Below are 26,452 nucleotides of genomic sequence, written 5' to 3'. Positions count from 1 at the left end.
ACACACACACACACACACACACACACACACACACACACACACACACACACACACACACACACACACACACACACACACAGTAATTTTTAAACACTACAGAGAAAGAACACTGCACGATGTCACACAGCCTAACTGACTTTAGTTTGTTAGGCTGTGTGGGAAAAAGAGAAATAGAGGTAGGGAAGGAAAGATAGTGTGGATGGTTAGGATGTAGATAAAGAAAGGCTGAGATGAGAAACACAGTGAGCTGGATACACTCATCATTGCACAGTAACTGGAAGGCAGGGATGTAAATTCAATAAGAAGACCCCCCCCCCCCCCCCCCCCCCCCCCCACCACATACCACCCTGAAAAAAGAGGGGGGGAAGTAAAAAAGTAATTGGATTTATTGAGAACATTTCTGCTCCTCTCAGCAGGTTAAGTTTACAAATAGACTGCAGGTTTGTCTTAGTACCTGATGTGATGCTTTACTGAAATGTTAGCAACAGAAGTAAATGAGAAAGCACAACACAGTAATGATCTGTGGGCAATATAAACAGGTTGTGAACATACGGTTGGCATATCTATGGCACACAGGTGCATATTTAAACACCTAGCAGTTTGAAGGAGAATAATCATTCATGTCTATGACCACCTGGTGAATCGGGCCTAACTTTTACTCAGCTCTTGGTTTCACCAATACATTACCATCAAATACTGTGATAAAGGTTGCAGAAGAGTAGTTAGCACTGTTGCTTCATAGTGAGAAGGGTCCTGGTTGGCTGTGGCTTTTACAGTTACTGTTTGCGTGTTCATTTTCTGTCTACATGGGTTTTCTTTCAAAGACAGCCCTGGTAATTGCTTGTTCTAAACTTGATGCCAATGAGAAATTGTGTTTTTGTATATTTGACCCTGTCGCCGATGTTTAATGCAACTAAATAACATTTCAGGGGACAATTCTTTTTAGGTTTCTTGCAGTCTTGAAACAGTGGACCTTTTCAGATTGTCACAGTTCTCAGAGTCATCTGATGTATTGGTGTTTCATCATGTATCAATTACAACTAACTGCAATATCAGTTACAGCCACTATCTAACACCTCAGGCAAGGGAAATGGAGTTTAATTTAAATAACTCAAGGACTTGGTAATAAAACACTTTAGTCTGCTTTGCTATTGAAAATATAATTTGAAATCTTTGTTAAAAATGACTTTTAACCCCTACAATAATTTAAATGTCAAATTATGTCAAATTCTTCATAAAATACTTTATTCTGTGATATAAAATAAAAAACAAAAAACAAACTCCCATTCAGTTTTAAACTGATAGCAAACTGATTCCTTTCCCCCCCATACTGATGCATCAAGCCTTTGAAGCAATTTCAAAGGCAACATGGTCACAACTTCATTGCACATGGTGGCAGTAATTTTGTTCATGTTCTGTAACCCATGTTTTTCCCAGTGTGATTGTAGCCTTTGTTTCCTTAATTTTCTATCCGTGCAAAAGATTCCAGCAGAACTGCAAATCTAACGTGGATTAATCTGCCTTTGAGGCCTTTGTGAATATGGGAGCAGCTGGACAAAGCTTTTATGTTTATATATAAATCAAGCTCTAAAAAGGAATTTCCAGATCATTACTCTAAATATTCTGCTAATTACAGTAAGCCATGGTCATTAGGCAGAGCAAGCCACAAAAATAAGACTAGATTTATCTTAAATTGAACAAGCTGAAACAAGGGAGCAAAAGGAAAAAAGAAGTAAAGACATGTTTCTTAAGACAAATGTCTCTCAAATAAAATATGCACGTCTTCTCTAAAAAACAACAACACAAAAAACAAGAAACCCCAGAGGTGATCTACTGTTTGAAGCTTTATATAACGGTGGAGAACAACGATCCTAACAGTTAAACTATAGTCATTCTGCTCTTGCAGTTCCTCCTTTAGTTTAGGTTTAGTTTCTTATTTTCTGGAACAGTCTTATGACATTTCGTTGTGCTTGTTGAGGCTACACTGATATCATTCCTTTTCCTTTTACTCTGTGCTTCTTAAGTTTCCCTCTGTGTAAGCTGAAGATGAGCTACCACCTAGGACCATATGGCACTCTAACACCTGCAACACTGACGAGGCTGCTCCAGTGCCACTCTGACTGTAACTACCACCTACACAGCCGTGTCCTTTTGGGGGCCAAAACACAAAATCTTGAGACAGTACCTGATAACCTCACTTTTCTTCCTGTCCCGCTTTGCTGGATTTTTGTAGCTAACCAGTAAACAGCTGTGCGATCGCTGGCATGCATGTATGAGTGCTAAGACTATACTGTTCTATAACAGCAACAGTTCACTTGGGAGTCAAATTAAACCAGTGTGTGAAGTGTGGAAGCAGCACAGATTAAATACACATCAGGAGCGGTTCTGGCTTTGTTGTTTTTGCATTGATCTACAAAAAGCATATTGTATTTTGTTGCGTCTGTGTGGAGCTGTTTGCGTGCAAAAGGACATTTAGATTCTGTTACAGCATGAAGCACTCTCTTTTCTTGACCTAGCAGAACCAATCGAGCGTTTTCTACACTCTAATTTCTTCACCAACACAGTGAATTGATGCATTTACTATGTTTCGTAGTGGGGTTTTTTTTGTTTTTTGCCTTTTTAAATTCCTTTTACAGTGCCTTGTGTGCACTGATAGACAGGCTGTGACTAATGCTTTCAGTAAATCGATAAAATGGACTGTGGGCATACAGAAGAGATTAAACGTGCACATGTCAAGAGCTTGAATCCACCTTTTAAAAGCAATGTTTTCTTTGCCCACTCATTTGTTTCATATGAATGAAAAACAAAATGTCATCATCTTTTGCCCCTAAAAAACTGCCTTGTGTTTTTTTTTGTTCACTATTATTACACTGATATTATAAAGATGCTAATTTTCATCCGTCACTCTTCGCCCTACACCCAATAATCCCCTCCAGCCCTGACAGCAGCACTGTTCAGTTGTCAGCATCTTCACAGAGCAATGCCTATAATCAGCTCTGTCAGCCCTGCTACTGAGAATTAACTGTCTCGTTCCTGCAGCCATCAAATTCTTCCATCCTGAATGCTTGTATCAAGCTCGTATCTTGCAGCTCTTACTCCAGAGTGAGAGAGAATCTCCTTGAATGCCAACGAGGCCTGGTGAGACCGTCGACGACAGCCACTGAACATAGGCGATGTTAAGTTCAGAGGAAGAAGGGTAACACTCTCCTCGAGTGTTAATGATGGTTCACTGTCATGCTGGCTTTAGTGGCTGAGAGGCTGGAACGAGGCTTTGATCTGTGCTCTCTGGCTGACAGGACTTGCTGGGTCTCTGGCAGGAGGAGGGACGTCATGGGAAGACAAAGTCAAATTTGTGATAAAGGACTGGAGAAATGGAAGATCACCTAAAAGCCTTGCTTGGTGTCCTAAATAGCTACACTGTGACCAGTAAACATGTTAGAGGGCAAACATTAATTTCAAGTTGAGGTGGAGAAAGGGTGCCGTGGCTAAGACCTTTGAAATGCAACCTCGCTGTGACTTTGGTGACAGTGAAATTGATTTGTTTTTTCCTGAGAAACATAAACATAGCTCCAATTACATATTTTTCTTTACAAAGCTCTAGTATGCTCCCCAAACCCATTCTTAGCAGGTTTTTAGCTTAAACGATTCCCCGATAAGGAATCTTTTCACAGCCGTGTTCCATAATTTATGTGATATATACCTGCAATGCTCGCTTTTGACCCGAAACCTTCAGAATAATTTTCCTCTTTACAAGGTAGACACTTTTTTTATTTCCTTTTCGACTTTAGCTCTTTTTAATCCTCATCTTATCAGTGTTGCTACAGTCAGATCTGTTCTGATGAGCGAAAGCTCCAGTGTTCATATCTTTATTTCCAGACAAAAGCAAACAATACGGGAGGGTGCAGATGTTTCCATAATAGCAAACAAGGTTCAAACTGATTAAATAGCATATTTTGATATTATAAAAAGATTCGCAACAAAGGACCATTATTTTTGAAGCGTGGCTATGTGCTGGAATAACACAGACACAGCCATATTCAAACCAGGCATTTACTCATTTGCATACATACTGGGAAATCAGCAATTTGTTGTCTTAGTGTGCTTTGAAGGTAGGGATTAATATATATGTGCATGTTTGATCTGCATGCGGAGGCTCACACATCACCTAAATAGTTTGTTTAATTGTAGGATCTTTTAATAATATCTGAGCAAGGTCTATAGCTCACTTGTGTCAGAGACCTTATTAGCATTTTGTCAAAGTAGCACCAGACTTTGGGATTAGTATTGGAATCTCATGAGTCTTATTCCATAATTGGATTCATTTGGCTTTTCAGCTGGAGCTTTTGGACACATATCTGCAGGCACTCAACATGATAGTGGTGTTTGTTGAGAAAACAGATGCATGTTACCTGTTTAATGCTTTTAGGTACTTGCATGTTATTCAGACCAGCAGTAGCCAACAATGTACTAGAGCTATCAAAATGCATTTTGGTTGTAGATAGTGTACAGGCCCAGGAGATCAGTAATAAACGTGGAATATAAAATATGTATACAAAACCCACTAACTCAAAGATTCGCTGTGCCTTCTGTGCAACGAGAAGTCACAGTTTGTACTTGGGTCATTTGGGATATGCATGAAATCCCTTCCAGCGGAGCTGTAATAGTGTCTGGTGAGTTTCCAAAGTCATCTGAAAGACAGACATACCTGACAAAGATTCAGTTTATGCATCTGAAGTCGAAAAATAAAACTCAACAATAAAATGCACTAAAAATCAAAAGCTTCTAATAAACAAGACAGGTGCACGAACAGCCATTTACCGTGCGTGAATCGCGCCCATTGTGCTGTGGTAGGAGCATCTGTCCTCGACATATGTGATGGAGTAATAGGAGCTTAATAGCTCTCAGTCGGAGCTATTCAGGAAGGTGAGTCACAGCTGTGGACAGCTATCATCACCTGGCAACTAAAAAGATGATGTTTTTCACCTTAACGGGCACCCAGACACTGTGGGTGATGCATTTTAATTCACTTCATTGAACTAATTAGTTTCGAATGGGATACCCATACAGCTGATTGGACCTCCATTTGTTGGCGGGTCAATAATACTATAACACTCAGCTAACTAGCTGCTTAGAGCTATCTGACTCTCAATGGGCTGGCTCCTGCCACAAAAGCTTTAAACACATTGCAGCATTTCATCAGCAACATGCTCGTTCAGAGGTTTTTTTTAATGGTCCTGTTAGTCTTTGAATACATTTCTTGACAGGATGATTTGAATTTGTTTCTGTGGAGCTTATAATTAGAAATAATTAGCGATACGCCTTAGCTCATGAGCTTAGTCTGTTACTGAAATGTGCTGGTTGGCTCTGATGCTAATTTTCCCAGCGTTTTATCAGCAAACATATTGCTGTGTTGAATTGAAGTCATACATCTATTAGTGTGTGTCTAATTTAACTAAATCCTATAAGATCATTTTTTATTAAAAGTCACTTTTTAAATTTCCACTTGGCTTTTCATTGTGACCTGTAAGCTTCAGAGTATATACTGTGCACCTCAGCGTAATTCTTCAGTATGTAGGGCAGCGTGAGACTCTCTAATATTGTGGGTTGAGTTACTTTGGTTGCTAAGGACATACATTATAACCATGGTAACTAAAAAAATGTCAAAGAACTTTGTTGGGTAAGTCTGTCTTAATAAAAATAATTTTTAACAAAGGTTTGTAAGGTAAAGCAGTCCAAGAGAGGACTTGAATGCTTGTCTTGTGGTTGGAGTTCTTGGGATGGTGCCATGTGTCACCCCCACCAGACGCATGACACCATCATACGCAGGTATGCAAGTTTGTCTTCTTCCTCAAGTTGTAAAATGACATTAAACTGGTGTCTCACTGCATTGGAAAAAGATGCCAAATGGATACCACTTTCAGCTTGTGATAGGTGGGAGTGTTTTGTTTAACGCTCTTTTGAATTCTTCACTAACTGTGCCTGTTAAAAGCTGTTTGTTGACACTCTAAAGCCAGAAATTCCAAATGAAATCAGGTATTAAGATTTTTATCACAAGCGAGAGTAAAAAAAAATGAATGAAAGCAGTCTAACAGTGTCATTGTTTATACAAACTGTTGGGCCGTCAGCATCTTGTAGTGAATGATGCACGATTGAATTCACTCCTCAGAGTAGATGTGAAATTGTTTGCCTATTCTCAGGCCGCAGGGCTATTTCAGCTCTGGCTCTGAGCCCTTCAGTGCGGGATAGGATGATTGGGCAAGATGGGCATGTGTGGTACAGCAAAACTGGAGAGTGTGAAAAGTGTGTGGGTGAGATGACTAGTTTTGATTATGGAGCTACCAACGCCCTGAGGGAAAATAGATAATGAATGAGTGAAAAAAATATGTGTGTGTGTGTGTGTGTGTGTGTGTGTGTGTGTGTGTGTGTGTGTGTGTGTGTGTGTGTGTGTGTGTGTGAGTGCCTGTCTTGTTCTCTAGGCTGCCTATTGATTGCATATGTGATGGTTTAGGACAGTTATTGTTACGGATCATTTCTGGACTCAAACAAATAACTGCACATATAGCTGAATAAACATTTTTCTGTCATCTCTTAAAATAAGTTAGTTCCCCACTCCAAGGACTGCTGTAATGAAAGGATAGCAGTTTCTTAGCCCTACACTGAAAGGAGTGAAAACTTCTCAAAGCAGCTAAGACATTTATGGACTTTTGAAGTTATTTTATTTCAGAAATATTGACATTTACTATATATTGCAATTTTTCTGCAAATCTAAGCTGGAAGTGTGGCTGAAATTAGTCTGCAGGATCAATTATTTATGAAGTTTATCTTACTGAATCTTTACCGTAGCTTTCAGAGCTCCTTTTTTATATCTAAGGTACAATGATTGATTTATGCATGCTGAAGAATCATAGTAACTATGCATCATAATGGTAAAGAGAGGTGATTAAAGTGACTTTGAGTGCCACTGGGAGTTCTGATAATTTCAGAAATTGTGGATCTGTGTGCATTTTCCTCAAAAGATCTCTCTCTGAAATAGTCTGAACCCCCCCCCCCCCCCCCCCCCCCCAGCCTGTTTTGTATGAGCGCTTCACACTGCTGGTGATGTAATGGTATGGAGGACATTTTCTTGCCACACCCTACCTGAATATTGGTGGTGACACACCTTGTCATTAAGCTCAAATGATCTTAAACTGGTTCATTGAGCAATACAGTTTTTTCACTGTACTCAAACGGTCTCCACAGTCACCAAACCTCAGTCCAATCGGGATTTGGTGGCACGGGACAATGATATCAAGGGTGTGCAGAAACAAATCTCCAGCAACTGTGTGACGCGGTCTCTATGATCCAAAGTCTGTGAGGAATGACCGTAGCACCTTGTTAAATCTATGCCACAAAGAATGAAGGCAGTTTTGAAGGTAAATGTGGGTAAAACCCAATGCTAGAAAAGTGGACCTAATAAAATGTCTGTCTATACAGAATTGGATGGATTACAGTAGCTTAAACACATTCAATTCTAAAATGATTACAAATCAGGAAAATAATGTCTCTGTTTAACTTGTGCAGTGTGTGTGGTCGCCTTCTAAATAGTAGCACGTTAGCCTGTCAACCTTTGGATTAAAACCTCTTAGAAGAAATGGAGCTTCGCAGATTTGAAAGCATTCTTTAGAGCCTTACTTCATGTTAAGATGTGTGTGTATTGTTTGTGTCTCTGTGAAATCGAGTGTAGCTCGTTAGCTAAAAGAACACGTCTTGGGGGGGGCAGAGGTGGACATCTGACAATGAAATCTTCACTCTACAGTGACACACTTCACTGATGCACATTTACAATGGCTTACTCGGAAGCAGTTTCCAAACTTTTTCTCCCTGGATATTAGTTTTACAGTATGGACTTGCTCTCATTTCCATTTTGCTTTTCATCTCAAGAATCTTGCTGCATTTGCAAGTTGTAGAAGCAGAGAGCTGGAACTTCCTTGGTAGTTTTTCAATTGCAGAGAAGCAGATGCTTTTCCTGTTCATTGGGAAAAACAGACCCGAGCTTATATGTGTTTGCATTAAAAGCATAAGTGAGACTAAATATTGCACACAATATTTTTCAGGTCACAAAAAACAGATGATGCAAACTATAAGCGTCCAATAAAGTGCATTTTGTCATGGCTGTAAACATACAGTATGCCCTGTTGTCTGTTACATGACCTCTGTTGTCTTCAGACACAGTACACACCGTGCTGTTAGGAATTTTGTGACAATCCCAAGCTTCCCTGCCAGGCAGTGAGCTTGCTGTTTCTGTCTGGCAGGCTGAGCAGGAATCTCCCCAGAGGAAGTCGTGGGCTGAATAATTCAACAGCTGGTGGGAAAAACGATCTTGCTTGGTTCTACCATCGATCTGACGCTAAAGCAATACCAGCACTACAGTTTGGACTCATAGGACTGAAGCTATGAGGAGTCCTTTATTTATGAATTGCTGCTGCTAGTGGCTTTGTTATTGGTGCAAGACGGATGAGAGGCTCTTATTTGTAGGCAAGGTATGGCCAATTATGTTAAACTTTATGATCTATGACTGACTATATCACTGTGATGTATCGAAGGACTTATAGAATGTATTACATTTTTCTATTAGTCAAATAAGACAAAGAGATAATAAAGAAAAATGACAGGACAGTGATAAGATGAGGGACAGAGATGAAGGGCCAGTCAATGGTTCGTGATGCATCATCTAGCTGTAATAACACTCTGCTTTACCCAGTGCTCCTCGTCCTGCCTTATAAACCAATTACCCTACTTCTTCCACCTCCACATTTTCTTATATTGCTTCCTCTATATTAGTCAAAGGAGCTTGCAAAGAAAAGCGTCTGGACTTCTTTAAGTTACTTGAAGACGTTTCACCTCTCATCCGAGAAGCTTCTTCAGTTCTAAGGTCAAATGGTGGAGAGTCCCAGATATAAACCTAGTGGGAGTTTCTTTGCAAGCTCCTTTGACTACGATGACCTGGATGACTGAGAACCTTCACAGACATCTTCCTCTATATTACCTTTTCATCCCTTCCTCATCTATTCACTCCTTTCTCTGGTCATATGCCACTGTCTTCTAACTTACCAAATGAAATTAATACCAATCTTTTTGTTCCAGGCAGTGATTTTCTTCTTCAAGATGTTTCATAACCAACATATTACAACTAATCCTTATTTAAATGTCCTTGGGAAAAAACAAGCAAACACCTTGTTTCTGTTTTTCTTTAGTCCATTTGCCCTCATGTTTTCAAAACAGCAGGATTTTTTGAAGCTTATAAAGCCATTTTTCTTTTCTTTTCTTTCTTTTTTTTTTTACCAAAATTAATTCAGAGTTCAAACCCACTGGCTGAGGCCTGGAGATTGCATGATTTTTCTATTCACTAGTTTTTTGATTGCTCGGCTTTCTTTGCCGAGTTGAAAGATGCGCATAAATTCCAAACCAGCCACAGACATACTAAAACATATAGGAATCAATACTGGAGCTTCAAGGTGTAGGAATATTTTTTACTTGTTTATGCTGTTTCGAAATAGCGTGGTATTTGGAAGATGGACCGGTAGCAGTGAGAGTAATTACAACTTGAAAGCCAGGGTGTTTTTAAAAATACGTGTGGAGACATCAGCAGACACAGATGTTATACCCCAAGGTGATTCCATTAATCGGATCAATAATTGGAGAGGAAATAAATAAAGCAACTGATAAATTAGACTTTCGTAGGCTAACCTGTACTATTAAAAATATTTATGGCCCCAGGGGTTCAATGAGGAATTAAAATAACCCAGACTAATGGATGGTAGAAATCTCATTGACAAATATACTACAAATGGTAAATGGCCTGTATATAGCGCTTTACTAGTCCCTAAGGACCCCAAAGCGCTTTACATATCCAGTCATCCACCCATTCACACACTGGTGATGGCAAACTACAAAAGGTCTCTGAATAAGAAAATAATAAGGAGAAAAAGGAAACTGTATTGCTAAAATAAAGTGTGTGGATAAGGGGCTGCTACAAACCTATTTTTAGACAAAGTGTGCAATCCAAGACAACAGCTTAAGTCCAGGTAAAACAAAAATGCAGACCTGAGATGACAAGATGATTACAGAATGATGCAACTAAGACAAACCAAAGCTTTAAATAGACACAAGAGAGGGGAAACTCCAGGGCAGCAAGACACAGCTAAAACTAGTCAAAGACAGTGAGACAGTTGAAGTAAAACTAAATACCATGCATGCAAGACAAGGATGGAGACTTAACCACAGGGAAACACGGGGGGAACAAACTGAAACGCCAAGAATCAAAAATAGACAATAACAACCAACTAAGCTCGACTGCTAAAAGTAAAACCGAGAAAACCAGTCAATATATATACAGCGACACTATGTCAACAAGAACACCAAACTCAAATGATAAAAGCCATAGAGTAGCTGAAATATAATCAATAATAATACAACTTAAAAGTCAATAATTCAGAATGAGAGGTTGAAGAGCCAGAACTAAACACGAACATTGCAAAATACTTTGAAAAAGGTGCCGTAATGCACAATAACATTCAAAGAAATGCAAAAATGCTCCTCTGACTCAAATTGAACAACATGGGAACTTAATATAAGTGGTTTAAAAAATGGTGAAAGCGTATTTCTGAAGAAACGTTAACAATCACTAAGAGTACTTTGGTGTGTAATCGTTAGGGTTTCATGTTAAATGATATTACAGCACGAGAGTCTTTTGAGTCGTTCGATTTTCATTGTTTTTTTAATCTTAATGTATTATGTTAGTCTGTTGTAAAGCGCGTGTGTACATTTGTCGTCTCTTTGTAGACAGCACAAAGAATAGGTGCTGCTGCTATGCAAAGGCTAAAGGGGCATCTAAATAAAGAAGCATGTTTTGAATTTGCTTAGATTCATTTCACTTTATCTACTCAGTGATTCTGGAGAGGATACTTATCCAGCTCTGTGTACTCCTTTTCTATAGTAACACAAACAAACAAACCTGCCCCCTCATCTTGACTTGTGTTGCATTGTGGGCAAGCACGAGGTCAAGCACAGAGCCTTGGCTGGATGTATACCGTATAGACTCCTCCCACACAAACAAACTGCCCTTCTTGCACCAGAAAAAAATACACCCTCAATGTTAACCTTTTGCTCTCAGTCTTTTCTTGGGCATACTTTTCCAGGGATTACTGTGCTGGAAATATTATTATAATGTGTGCAGTACAGTAGCAGAATACATTTCCTATAGACACCCGGGCTCCAGTAACACTTGGATTCAGAGAATAGCCACAGCTCTGCTGCAAGAATGTTCATATGTCTATATATGCATGCACAGCGACTGCACACTGTGCCATACTCTGCAAACCATACCCACTCCAGGGGAAACAGTCAACCTCACAATATGTAGCTCAAAGCTGAAATTATAATCAAATTTTGGCTAAAAATATTACCTCCCCCCATATTTTAGCACCCCATGTCTTGTTAGCTGTTAGAAAGCTATTGCATTGGCAAGCTGCTGTAGTTAGCCAAGGTACTTGCCAAGTTAGTGGAGAGCAGTGAATTGTTTTCTCTGTATTGGATATTACATACATACATACATACATACAAAAGTAGTCTGAGCTAATCATCTGAAATCATTTTACAATTAGGCTCCCAAAGTTGTACTTCATAGCCAGCAGCAGCCTTTTTTGCTGACTTGCGCTCTTTTCCAAACCGAGAATCTCATAAGCTCAATTTATATGGCTTGAAACGCTTCTTCAAAACCAGCCACTCATCCCTAGATATTTATCATCCTCTTCTCAGCCTGCACTCAGGGCGGTTAAAGGCTGCAGTGATGAGGAACCTCCTGCAGGTTTGAGGAAAGGAGCTGTCTAATTATTGCGGTCTGTGTCAGATCTCTGTAAATAGAGTCAGCATTGTCTGTGCGTCTGTATAGCGGCATCGTTTCTTCTCCCTGTGCAAGAGGAGCTCCGGTATAGTCAGACTATTTCTGATACAATCTCCGAGGACTTCATTTCTCTCCCTCGCTCTGTCTTTCTTTCCAACTCTATCACACGCACACACACACACACGCACATCCTGACACACCTTCTCGCTTCTCCGTCGCTTGTTCTTACATTACATTTTCTCTGACATTCATACTCTCTTGATTTCGCCAATTCCCTCGTGCACAGAGACATACATACCAAAATCCTGCCTCCGCTGCCTCTGTGCATCTCATATCTTTTCATAGCCTCATTTACATAAGGAAGTTGTGTTTCAGGAAGTTAGTTTGAAACCCCTTCAGTACTGCGAATCCCTTTGAAATGTATTATGTAACACCTAATGCAAATCTGGTGACACACTGTAAATATTTTATGCCATAGCAGTCGTTGCTGATGCCCTGGAGAAAAGTTTATTCCTGCCTTAAAAGGCGTATTTAAGACTAGAGTAGCACAGGCTGTGCATCTAATTGAAAAACCAACCTTTTGTCGTCATTATGAAAAAATGTAGCATTTTAATAAAAAACTTTTAACTTTATTTTCTTGCTTTGCCTTGCAAAATGCAGTGACCTCAAATAGCTGAAATTTCGTGCTTGTGGGAAAGGATCAGGAAATTTTTCTGTTACTATGAGAGCAGTAATTACCACAGTGTGAAATCCTGCTGACATATTCTCCTTAAGAATAAGACTTTGAAAACTCTGCTTTCTTAAGACCGTTTACATCAGTTTAACTTTACTGGGCTCGTGTGAAGCCGATCCACCCTTGCAATAAATCTGTGGGAGCACTGACATTTCTACATTGTTTTAGAGGAGCTCCTCATCTGAAGGAATTTTTGGGTTTCAGATTTAAGGACCATTGTTGACTTGGGGCTGCTGTGCAGGAAGGTATCTGCTGTGGGTTCTGCAGCTGACATGGTTAGAAAGAATTGCTCTGATGAGGTTTTGTTACAGCAGACCTAATTTTGAATAGACCCAGGCTGCTCTCCTCCTGGCTGGAGGTTCTGTTTGAAGGTTCAGGTAATACTGCCTTTTGTCCTGCTTTTGTCTCAGTGGCTGAGTGCCTTCACAGTTTATGCATTTCTCTGTGTGTGAAACTACTGATCTACTTTATATTAATGTGTGAATGAGAGTGTATCCCTAATGAAATGTGATTTGAATAAAAGAAATAATGCTGTACGCTACATAGGTGTTTAAAGAATGCATCGTTAAATATATAAAATAGCTTCATAGTTTCTTTATGCCTTTGTAAATATAGCAACAAGATAATAGTTGCTATATGTAATCAGCTTAATCCATCACCTATAAACAACCAATCAGTTCTCCATTTGGATGGAGCCTGAACTAAAACAATTAAAACAATTATTGTTAATGTGAGCTTGTGGTATGATGAAGTGTTATTCTTATGTACGCTGACATGATATTTGCTTAGTCTGAGGTCTATGTCACAGGATTTATGTAGTTACACTATAATTGGGAAACTTCACTATGCTGAACTTGTCTCTTTTGATATTAATTAAGTTGTTTAATTAAGCTGTAACTATGGAGTGTTTTTTTCATCTTTTCTTTTCATCTCTCTGTGAGCTTTTCAAACAAGCTTTTCTTCACAAGCACCACAATGACAGTTTATTTGTTTCATCTTTGTACCGTCATACATCTACAGTAGCTGGTGATCTGCAATGGAATTTATCAAATCATTTATTATATCAATTCTTACATGTTCTGTGTCTTGTTAAAGATGCAATTTTAAATATTTTACCAAACTGGCCACTTTATTAGGCACACCTTGATAGTAACAAGGTACTGGAAACGTTCCTCTGAGATTTTAGTCTGTGTTAAAATGATAGGATCACAGTTACTGCAGATCCATCATGTGAATCTCTTGTACTACCACATCCCAGAGGTGCTTATTGGTTTGAGAGCTGGTGATTATGAAGCCAGTTTGATTACAAAGAATTCATTGTTATGTTCAAGAAACCAGTTTAAGATTATCTGAGCTTTCTGATGTGGTATGTTATCCTGCTGGAAGCGGCCATCAAAACACACATAAATGGTCATCAATACTCAGGTAGTCTGTGATGCGATGATGGACCCAAAGTGTGCCAAGAAACTATTATATCACTCTAATACCACCAAAAACAGTAGTTTGAATACCATTATATTGTTTTTACCAGATTCTGTCCCTACAATCCAAATGTTGCAGCTGAAGTTGAGACTCATCAGACCAGGACATTTTTTCCAGTTTTCTATTGTCCAACTTGTCCATGCAAATTGCAGCTTCAGTTTTCAGTTCATAGCTGACAGGATCACCACCTAAAGTTGGTCTTAGCTGCTATAGTCCATCTGCTTCAAGGTTTAACATTTGCATTCAGAGATGCTCTTTTGCATATCTTGGTTGTAACAAGTGCTTATTTGAGTTACTGTTGTCTTCCTCTCAGCTTAAGGCAGTCTAGCCATTCTTTTCCGACCTCTGGCATTAACAAGCCATTCTTCTCCCAGAAAAATGCTGCTCACTTGATTTTTGTGTTTTGTGGACCGTTTTCTGTAAATCCTAAAGATGGTTGCATCCCAGTATATTAAAAGTTTCTGAAATACTCAGACCAGCCCATCTAGCACCAACAACAATGCCACATTCAAAGTACATCACCTTTCTTCCATATTGTGATGCACGGTTTGAAGCTGAAGCGATCTTCTCGATATCGAGGCCTAAATACACTGACTGTCTGGATCTGATTGGGTGAAACTTGGACTAATGAGCAGCTGAAAAGGTGTACCCAATAAAGTGGTCAGTGAGTGTAGCTTGTGCCAGTGATAGCAGAAATGCGGATCAGTTAAGAAAAAGATAATTAACATCCACATCATACCTAATGTGCTACCTAGAGATTAAACCTGTATATCAGTAAGCATTTCATCATAGTAGCATATATTGCTTGCCTGTCATGCTCTACATTTAGTGGACCCCAAAGTGCAAAAATCCTATCTTCTCCAACAATTATTTATCTGAAAATATGACAATGCTACTCCCAGAGGACCCCTACATGTGATTCACAGCAACTTTTCTGCTTCAAGCAGAAGCAAAATGATGTACTCCCTCAAGACACAACGAAGACGTACTGAGTTTAAATGAACAGATTGTATCAATTGATATTCATAGCAACATAGTTTATAGAGTGGCAGATGCTGTTTCAGTCATTGTCTGTTAGATTACAGATATCCTGTGTGTATTGTGTGCTTTATTCACCACCAGTCTTTACGCCTTGAATGCTATGACTGTAAAAGATGGCTCCTCATAAAAAGCTAAAATTAAAACACTGATTTATAGGACCTGAACGGATTCTTCAGTTGGCCTTATAGGATAGCCAGAATGATTGCAGATGTAGATTGAATCTACATAACTGCAGCATTTTGATAACACAGTGCCAAAAAATGTTTTACCGCATCACAGCACCACAACTATATCATCAAAACTGTAAACATTTTTTTTTTTTGCTATTAATCCATAAATGTTTTCCTCACATTTGCCCTGTGATGCACTCAGCTGCAGTTTTTCACATTTGAACCTGTGCCCACCGGCTTGTAATAGCCGACTTGGATGGAGTGATTTAATCTGACTACAGGTCACAGCTAAAATATATACCTTGATTGACTGCTTGGGGAAAGAACTGCAGTTGCATGGGGATGAAAGCAGTTTGGGGCTGTATTTACGATAAGAGATAATGGAGAGACCATTAGAAGGATAATAAACCACCGAGAGATAAACAGGAGGTGGAAATGACAGCGATATAGAGGAGGATATAGGAAATGATACAAGTGGATTCATTTTGGATCAGTGAGTGGGAATGACATAAACTACATTAGGGATGTGAGGTTAAAGGGGAGGAAAAACTATTTCCTGGTGAGATTCCTGCATGATTGGTTGGTAACTTTGAGTAACCCAGATTCAAACAAAGTTATAACAGAGTGATGTCCACAGTTAAAAAAACGTGAAACACTTTTTGCTTTGCTGTTTCTTTGATGAATAGTGTTTGCATTATTCCAAAATGTCCTGCATCAAGACAACAATAGGAAATAACAAGGAGCACTCAGGGCTCCATCTCTGGGCATCATTAACTTTTAATTGTATAATATTTATTTTTGTGTACATGCATTTTTTTCTTTGTTCTCTTTAAACGTCAGAGAAAATCTGATAAGGGTATCATGTTTACTTTGATTATATAAACATTATGTAGGAGTACTTAAAGGGTAATAGGTATTCATTTGTAAATAGCTAGACATGAATAACTTCACTATCATTTTGACCTTCAGATCAATCTTTTGACCTTGATATAGAGAGGTCAGAGGTCAAATGTTGTATGGTATTTAAATCTTCATACAGTACTTTCTCATAGTTTCTAAGGCTAAGTTATCAATTTTTGATCAGTAAATCATTAAGTTGACCTTCAAGACCTTGTTGGATGTAAACCAAATTTTACTGGATCGTTTGCGTGAGCCCACGCTACAACCCTACGAAGTTTTATCATAATCCACCAATAACCTTTTGAGCTATTGTGTCTACAGACAGAATGAAACGCACAGAAATGCTCCCAAAAGCATAACCTCCTTGGCAAAGCTAATAATACTCTTTAACACAGACAGACCTGCTTTGTTTAATTTATTTTATCAGACTCTCAAAGACTGTAGAAAAGCTCAACCTTTATCAACCTTTACACTTAACACAATGTTTTTTCCTACAATGTGACGCTACAGAGGTTAAAAACATTGTAACACATTAACAGCTCTAAATAAAAAATGGAATAAATAATGAACAGGTAACCCGATCTTTATTCAGTTTTGAAAGTATCAAATATGTTAGAACAATGGCGACCTCTGCCACCTCTTTTTTCTTGAACAAAAAGAGAAAATAATAAGCTCGCTGATACACAGACAGTAACTAGAATGAAACAGTGAAGAGAAAGAAAGTCTGTGTTTACATGACATTTATTTTACAGGTATCATAGTTGCGGTTTATAGTCTCCATGAAAGTCACCAGTTGATTAGTTAGTATCAGCAATAGCTAGGGATGGATAGAGCGGCTGTGGCATGCGAGACCTGTCGGTGGTCTGGAGTTACTTTACACTGAAAGCAGCAAAATATATATATAAAAAAACAAAACAGTTTTACTGATTCTAAAATGCACTAAATCGGATTTATATCGGTATTGGCAGATATCCAAAATTATGATGTCGGTATTGGACATAAAAAAGTGGTATCGTGCCATCTCTACTAATAGCATGATGCCTGTCACAGTTTCATGTATCATTTACATGCTAGTACCCAGTCCATGGACTTAACTACACACCAATGCCTAAACTGCTTCGGTAATTTGACATGTGTTGGTGATGCACTTCACAAAAATCAAACTTGTGACAAACTGTGTGCAAAACCCTTTGTCTTCTCTCCCCGGCTTACAAAGTCAGTAAAACCAACTTCTGATCAGTTTGTACCGGCTCACGTTTACACCTGTACCGATAATATTTTTAGTGGTCCCAGAGTTTCAGAAGTTTACAACATTTATTACGTGTAAGATTGCCAGAGTAATTTGCTAGAGGCCTCCCATTCAAACAACAACGACAATGAAGCATAAATAAATGTGATTGCTTGCTGTGTGCTAATGTACTATTGAGGGTTTTTATGGTGAGGTGGTGGATGGAAAGGGTCCAGATGTAACTAAATATGTATTTGGATAAGGGCTGAATAAATTAAACTGAACAAAGCATCCAATTATTATTAACAATGCATTCCTGGGACAGTTTTGCATACAAGCATTGTTATCTGAAAATAGCTAGGTGTTTTTTTTTTCAAATTTCCTCATTTCTCTGCAACTGGAGTTGAAGCAGGGCAGAATTTTTAAACGGTGAATTGCTAATTTAATTATATTGCCTTTTTTGGTATCAAATATGGTTTTTATTGGTTATTTAGACTGAGATGTAGGCATTTCAGGGACATTAGACTGCAATACTTCACCCAAAGACATTTTTACAAACACAGAGTATTGTAGCTCAGAATGTCTTTCTAACCTAAATGTAAGATAAAAAACAAAACATTTCAGGACTTTATGTGTTTCTTTTTCTTATCGGTGTGCTCTTGAAAGCTCTTAAAGGAGGGAGAGAAAATAGGAACAGAGGAAAAATCAAAACAGATTAGTGTGGATGAAAGAGCACAGCTTCAGGTGGAAGGCAGCAGAAATTGCAGAAGAAAATGAAACGAGAAAGAAACAGAAGCGAGAATCAGAGGAGACAACAGGCTTTGTCATCTCGAGTGAAGGCTCTCGTGTCGCTGTCGTGACCAAGCGAGCAAGAGGAAACGTGAAGGGTAATAGAGCAAGGAACATAGCAGCCTCTGGCAAACATTATGAAAAGGTCAGACTTGATGGAGGTGTGACACAACACTCGAAACACGGGGGGAGAGATTAAGTTAGAGAAAGTCAAATTCATAAAAAAATACATTAAAATCAGGCGGGAATAGATCAGGAGAGACAGGGTGGAAAAAGCTAAGAGGAAAGCACACACACACAAAAGCAGGCAAATAATTAATATAAAGATTTACTGGCACGAGCTCACTGTCAATCACTTTATGCCAGCTCCAGTTTTATGTTCCCAAAGGATGTTTGCTCAAAAGCACGCGCTGGCCTTCGTGCAGCACACACTTCAAAAGACGAGAACACCTCTCTGTCCGGAGTCAAATAGTGTTTAATTGCACTCTATTATCTCAGATAAAAGACTCCTGTACATCTCTGAGCCCATTAGTGTTTGGATGAATTATTGTTGTGTGATTTCGTTTGTGATTTTAGCAAATCACAAATGATAGCACAGTGAAAGGCCCCGCATGGTTTGAGACTAATGGTTTCTAAATTAAAGATCAAAGATCTGAAACCACATGAAGGCCTGAGAGAAAAATGTGATTAACACTACTTCTATACTCGTCAAACTTCTGCTTTTTGTGTTGCTCGTGTTGATATTTCAAATAGCCGATTTTAAGTAACCAGGTAGTATGGATTCATGCCTAAATGGACAAAATGTTGACTTTAAGGAAATGAATTGCCTTTAAAGGTTGCATGCAATTTAGTAACATGTAATTACAATGTAACAGGTTAAATTTAATGGAAACTGGTCACATGGAAGCTACTTGATTTTTATACAGTCAGTTCACACCAAACGTGTCCTCCTTAGTGATAAATTATTTGAATAAATGAAGCTTTGATCTGATTATCTTCCAGTTGCGTTTTACTCAGAATTATTGTTCCATGTTTATGAGGGAAAAGAATGATTTGAGTGTGTAAACATTTACAAACATAACTTCATCTGTCAGAGATGTATTCAAACAAACCAAGATAAAATACCTTTATAGTATTTGAAGACATTCCTTAAAGGACGTTTGATGTACTAGTGTGTTGTACATGTGCAGTATGGTTAAGCCTTGACTGAGACATTAATTCCTGTCACATGTGAGGGTGTAGGGAAAGTAGAAAAAGTAAAAAGCTTTAAAAACAATACTTTACAGATGTTACGTGAAGGACGCTGGAAGATGTAGTGGGACCTGTACAGTAGGTGGAGAAACAAGGAATGAACAAGATCCTTGACAATTACCTTTATGCGCTCTTTCCAGTCAAATACAAGCCTGTAATTTTGTGTCTGCAACCTTTGCTGTAAATCAGTGTGGCAGGCCCTCATCAGACTTGAGTTTAAGGGGATTCTTACATTGTGATCTATAATAGGAAAACGTCTGTAATTACATCTGCTGGGACGAGGTGCCAGAGGTGGCAGTTGTTAATAAATACATTAGTCTTGAAATGAAATACACTGCACAATGCACGGTTAAAAAAAATCTGTCATATTTTAAAGCCCCAAACTGTGGTCAAGTTCTATTACCAATCAAAATCCACGATTCATCAAGTCTTTGTTCTTTAATATGACAGATGTAAACGTGTGAGGTTGAACGCTACGTGCCATTACAAAGTAAGAGGTAAGGTGGGAGGGCAGAGATAGGGATGAGCAAATGAGATGAGTAAACACGGAGACTTGTTAGCAATCAGGCTGCCATTGTGCAAAATCCAACCCAACAATTTTCAGTTTTGATATCCCCGCTAGCCAGTTGATTTCATTGCCTGGGAATGAATGAAAGAGCATGTTTGTTTGTGCATGTCAAAGGCTTCACATGCAATCACATTTGCAAACGTAGGGATTGTAAATGTGAAAATAACCTTGCACTCTTAGTGAACTTTTCATTTCTAAAGCTAGAGTAAGAGTCTTTTACATACAAATGAATGTCTATTAGAGGGTTTGACAAACAAGCTCACTCAGTGCTGATTAAGGCCATCAGGTAGATCTCTCTGAAGTTCACAAAACGCCAGAAGTTTTTAATCTGTTCCCCTGTGTTTTATGTTAACTGACAATAAATGGTTTGCCAGAGCCGAAGAGCAGAAGACGGTAGCAACAGACAGAGCGTAGGCTACAGCAACGAGGGTTTGTTAGGAATCATCCACTGCTTCCTATTAGATTTTTTAGTGAGCATCGTGTAACGACACTATATAATGAGGTGACCCCACAATTACTGACTGCGTTATCCCAAATAAATAATACAAGTAGTAGAATTGTTGATTAGTGACCAATGGTTCTACATTGTATTCCTCATAGGGGATAATAATAAAAAACCAGCATACACTACACATGGTGCTTCAGGTAAAAACGAAAAGTGGTAGATGGTGAAGCCAAAAAATTATTAAACATGGTTGGATTTCTTTGTGAAAGGCATAAACAATAACTTAACAGAGATTGTGTAGTTATTCTCATTGGCTGATGGGGGACACAAATGTTCTGCAGTGCTGCAGGCGCCCATGTTTGCTTCATGAGTGGGTCTTATCAGTCACTATGGAGTAAGCTAGGGTCGCATACCTTTTGTGCTCCCTCCCCGCTGCCACGGCTCCCTCACTGTAATAGACTTTTGAGTATTTGTGTTCTTTCGCTCCCTGTTACCTTTGTTAGTGTGCTGTTTCTTTGTGCTTCTAGTTCGCCTGTTTCTTGTCTCTATCACCATGTTTATATTAGTCCTCGTGTCTCAGTGTTAGTTATTTGCCTTTTTTTACTTTCTGTTTTACATTTAAAGCCTTGTTCTTGTTTTACCTTCTGCTGTTTTCGGTGACTCACCCTCATTAGTTAAGTTTGTGTTTGTTTTCTGTCCTGTTCCCACCTTTGTCTCCTGTTTTTCTGTTGTGCTCCTGCTCATCATACTTGGTGTTTTTTTTTTCTGTTTTGTGTTCCCAATCTCTGCGTCGCTATCCTGCTTCGGACCCTTTATCCTGATCCCTGATATGGGCAGTGCTTTTGCTCCTGCTCTAATATGAATGTACCTCACAACACCCATCTTTCAGTGTTTTCTACCACTTTGACTGCCCTATAACGGTGACAATGTTAATGCCATTTACCCTAAATCTGATCTCAAAACATGCTAAAAATCTACATTACTAGGACCTGGGGTTTATCCCCTTAAAGAATCCAACGTTTTGACTTGAATGAATGAACATAGCTGACATGAGAACAGACGCCACTATGAAACATTGATGTTAAATGTGGGGTGGCTTATTGTTTTCCTTCTTGTGTTAATGCTGGCTTGCATCTAATTTGATATCTAATTATTTGCAAGGTATCATGGCTTTGATGCCGGGAGTGGTGGTGAAAAATCGCCGTGACGATGAGAGGAAATTCTTGATAGTCTCTCATCAGAGAGGAGTTTTGCATGTTTGATGTGAATCTGCAGTGAGAGGGGGACGAGTGGAGGCTGAGAGAGACAGATGAAATGTGATGCAACAAAAAAAGTCCCCAGAGACTACAATGTGACAAAAGCTCAAACTAGATACCCGAAGAAAGGAAAAAAGGGAAAACCAGAAAACCAAGGCACAAAATGAAGAGCGCACAAAACTCACAGTGATCTGAATCAGCAGATCAGATCACTTTCTGTAAAATTGTCAGATAAGGCTCTGCACTTCTCAAGTGGGCTTCTGGTTAAAAAAATTGTATCATCTTAAACATGACAAGAATATACCGTATGTGCACATAAATATTAGAACATAGCTGAGTATAAGTGACTCATGTCAAGCTGTCAGCATGAGTAACAGTTGTTGCTTTTTTCTTCTCTTCCTTTTCCAGAAATCTGCTGGATAAAGACACATTCTCAAAGTCAGATCCAAGTGAGTATTTTGTAAAGACTTCTCCTATTTATGATACTTTATTATTTTTCTACGCCTGCTTCTGGTTGTGGTCGTTCTCTACTTCTCCTCTGTGTGTTTTTTATCGATATGTTGCCTTGTAGTTTGGGAAATCTTTTTTTCCCCCCTCAGTGTGCTGTGGCTGTTTGTTCACTGCACTGGAGCTAAAACCCTCACATTGATTTCCCATTTGGAATTTGCCTCCATTTTTCTAATTCTCACTCTCTTTTCTTCCTCTCTCTCCCCCCCTGGTTCTTGTTTTCTCTTTCTTTCACCAAATTTCCTCTTTTTATGTCCCTCCCTGGCACTTTTTCACAGTGTGCGTGCTCTATACACAAGGTGTTGAAACCAAACAGTGGAGAGAGGTGAGTGTACACACGAACATGCACACACAAATCAAAAAAGAAAGAACTTACAGCGTGTCCAATTACGTTCTGGCCTTGCTCTCTGTGTGTACAGGGGTGGAGTGGTGGCACTCCAGTTAAGACATTCAGCTCATGGTTTTCTTTCCCCCTTTTTCTCTGTGAGTGTTTTTTGACAATTCATTAAACTTGTTCAAGCATCAGTCGTCTTAAAATGCCAAGGAAATATTCCCTAATTGGAGACTTCAACCAACAACAAAAACCCTCACACCATAATGATCAATATGCTGACATTTTGGGGACTAAACAGCACGCTGCAGATTCGTTAATCCACATCTTAGTGAGGCTTGTTTGGTTTATGCGGCATTACCATCAGCTCTCTACTTGTCATCTCACCCTTCTGTCTGTTTGTCCAGTTAATGAAACCTAATTATTTGGATTGCAGGTGGAATTAGCAAAACACATAATGATACAAAATAAATATGTGAAGTAAAGTGTTAAATAAAGTATTGAAGCCAAACTCTTTACCTTTATGTCTTTGCAAATACTGATAAGCAGCTGACATCAGAATGTTTATTATGGAAGAAATTCCCAAATGTGGCACATAATGAAGGTAATAATGATAATAATAATAATAATAATAGCAATTTAACTCAAAAGGATGTAGTTGACAATATTCAGCATCTTTCCTGTTGTTAAGATGAACAGTTTTAAGTAGATACAAGTGCATGTGTATGTGGCCCGTTGATGTTTCACAGACCTCCATTTGTATCCAAAAACTATTAACAGAAATGGGCCAAGCTGCTGCTTTCGATTAAATCGAACGTGGCCATTGTAGTTTATTTTAATAGAATTTTTGTCCTATTGCAATAAATGCTGACTGCAAGACCAAATTAAAATATATACAGTATACTGTTTATGAACTAAGCCTGTAATAAATTTGTCACGGGCATGGTAAATATTTTTGTATATAAATATCTTTTATTTGTCAAGTTAAAGAGTGTCATTGTGATTGAAACTCTATTTTTCCAAGAGATATCTGGCTGAAGGGGCAGCAGAAATTGCAACAACTATAAGCACAAGTAAAGAAATAAATACAGGTGACACTGGACATGAACTTCAGAAGCAGTCACACTGAACAAGAGAATCTCTCCTCAATCCTTTAAATCAGACCTACACTCACCCTTCATAACCAGGTAACAACTGCAATAACAATTTCAGATTCTCTTATAGATTATTCAAGAAAACGAGAGCCCCCCCCCCCCCATTCTTATTTTTTGTGATGTACATTTATAGATAACAACAGTAATTGTAATTTAGCATAAGAAAAAATACATTTTGATTAAAGAGCTCGTGCATGCTGGTGGATAAACCATTGCAGAAACATAAAAAAGTTTTAATTTGGAGCAGCTGTGCCATAAACCTTACATCGGATGCTGGTCTAATAAATTCGTAATGCAATACACTGTACTGTGTATGCACATATCTGAAAATTATAGAGTATTGCTAGCGCAATGCTTTAGTGTAAAAACACAGCAAATATGCTGTAAGTGAGAATACATGTTTGGCTTACAATAAATTAAAGTCATTAAATCAAAAAATCATAAATCAAAAGTGAGTTTTGCTTTAAAAACTATTCCCGTTAGAGAACGTCTGGTCCAAACCTTGCGAAGATAAATAGAGTTTGACACTAGATCAGGGGTGGGCAACTCCAGGCCTCGAGGGCGTCCTGCAGGTTTTAGATGTGTCCTTGAACCAACACAGCTGATCTAAATGGCTAAATTAGCTCCTGCAGTTCTCCAGAGGCCTGGTAACGAACTAATCATGTGATTCAGGTGTGTTGACCCAAGGTGAGATCTAAAACCTGCAGGACACCGGCCCTTGAGGCCTGGAATTGCCCACTCCTGCACTAGATAGTCGATTTTAATGTTCTGTAATACAAACAGGCAACAAAAATATTAAAAACTATCAACCAAGACAGCAATGAAAAAAGAAAGTCATTAAAAATGGAACTGTAACGTGATGAGTATAGCATGATATTAATTTACAGCTATGTTCCCAGTGCCACAGCCGTGATTTCACTTGCATCCCCTCCAAGGCTGGACGTGCACAGTTTGATTGATTCCTCATCAAACACTGCTCATTGTCCAAATGGGCACAGATATTTTCAATACATGATAATTTAATGTAATTTGTTTATTTATATGGTATATGGCTGTTTTATTTATACACTCATCTGCTGCTCTTATGTTTACTCACTCCCAACAGATGGCTGTGTGGGATTAATTCAAAGGTAGCTGAATTATTGCTGACAGCCCTGCTCTTTGGGTGTGAAAATGTGTATGCATATGTGTAAATCCTAAGCGCATATGCATTTGCATATGCACAGTAAAGGTCCCTTTGCCATCCACTTCTTTGTTTTTTCAGTTTGAATGCCTTCTAATCCAATCAAATACACAAAATGTAATTAATATAATGAGCATTTCACTTCAGTTTATTTTCACTTCAGATTGCACTCCATCTTCTGCTGTTCACCAGGAAACATTTAAATCAGCCCTCTCCTTGCGGACATGAACCATCGCATCCACAGTCATATTGTTCAGTTGTATGTGTTGGAGCGGCTCCAGGTGATGCTGTGTGAGCGACACTGAGCGCCTCCGATTGAACAAGCAAAGCTAAAACAGGTGACTCACCAGGGACTGCTAAATAATGCTTTCTGACAGGGCCCTCTAGCACACCGGTGGGGCCACGTTTGACGATTATTTCCATCTCCTCCGGTATTTGGTGCACACTGCATTATGCCTGCCATGCTAATACAGGTCATTCTTGATGAAGAGTATGCACATCACTTTATACAACAGACTAGTGCATAGATAAGTTATGTGTAGACTTGATTCTCTTCGTTGTGCACTCATTATCCTCTACAGTACATTAAAGTGCTCCGGATTTAGTTGTAGGATACTTTTAGGTTGATTTTATGCTCAAGATGATTCAGTGCTTTTTATTGCTCCAGTGGTTATTGTTTTAAAAACAACTAAGTGACCTTCAATAATGACTCCCCATCCAAAACAATGGAGAAAATAAACCTGAATATGGACTCTAGTATCCAAAACCAAGTCTGAAAAGGTCATAGGAGATGTTTACCAGGCACAAACATACTGTCGAACAATTTGAGGTATTACTGACTAATACAGCCCAAATTGAGAGCACTCTTAGAAATACACTTCTTCCTGGAATCGTTGTGTAAGTGTACCTCGGGTAATTAGACCGTATACCAGAAAATCACAGCTGCAAAAAGTCTCAGCTCTAGCTTCACTGAGTTTCCACAGTATGTCCATACAAACACAGTCACATTAAGGATATTTGTGAACCATTTGCTTCTCCTTACAATATAACACAAGACAAGACCTATTAAATGTAATCCAACCATCCATCCATTTTCTTCCGCTTATCCGGGGTCGCAGGGGCAGCAGCCCAAGCAGAGAAGCCCAGACCTCCCTCTCCCCAGCCACCTCCTCCAGCTTATCCAGGGGAACACCAAGACGTTCCCAGGCCAGCCGAGAGATATAATCTCTCCAGCGTGTCTTGGGTCTGCCCCGGGGCCTCCTCCCGGTGGGACATGCCCGGGAAACCTCGCCTAGGAGGCGTCCAGGGGACATCCTTGTCAGATGCCCGAACCACCTCAGCTGGCTCCTTTCGATGTGGAGGAGCACCGGCTCTACTCTCTTCACCACAACAGACCGGTACAACATCCGCATCACTGCAGCCGCTGCACCAATCCGTCTGTCGATCTCCCGCTCCCTTCTGCCATCACTCGTGAACAAGACCCCAAGATACTTAAACTCCTCCACTTGGGGCAGGGACTGGTCCCTGACCTGA

At 39.1% G+C, this 26,452-nt stretch overlaps 1 protein-coding gene across 2 annotated transcripts in view; it reads left to right on the top strand.

Moving 5' to 3' along the window:
• Positions 1 to 26,452, top strand: part of cpne5b (copine Vb) — a 134,270-nt gene that overhangs the window by 4,961 nt on the left and 102,857 nt on the right. For both annotated transcript variants that reach the window (XM_026168363.1, XM_026168361.1), the window contains 2 exons: positions 22,153 to 22,193; positions 22,530 to 22,576. In XM_026168363.1, the coding sequence (XP_026024148.1) occupies positions 22,153 to 22,193; positions 22,530 to 22,576 (88 nt within the window). The remainder of the gene's footprint in view (positions 1 to 22,152; positions 22,194 to 22,529; positions 22,577 to 26,452) is intronic.

This window comes from Astatotilapia calliptera, chromosome 5 (genome assembly GCF_900246225.1).
Source record: "Astatotilapia calliptera chromosome 5, fAstCal1.2, whole genome shotgun sequence".
Lineage (NCBI taxonomy): Eukaryota > Metazoa > Chordata > Actinopteri > Cichliformes > Cichlidae > Astatotilapia > Astatotilapia calliptera.
The sequence above is the reverse complement of the archived record's forward strand: the minus strand, read 5'-3'. Positions and strand labels throughout refer to the sequence as shown.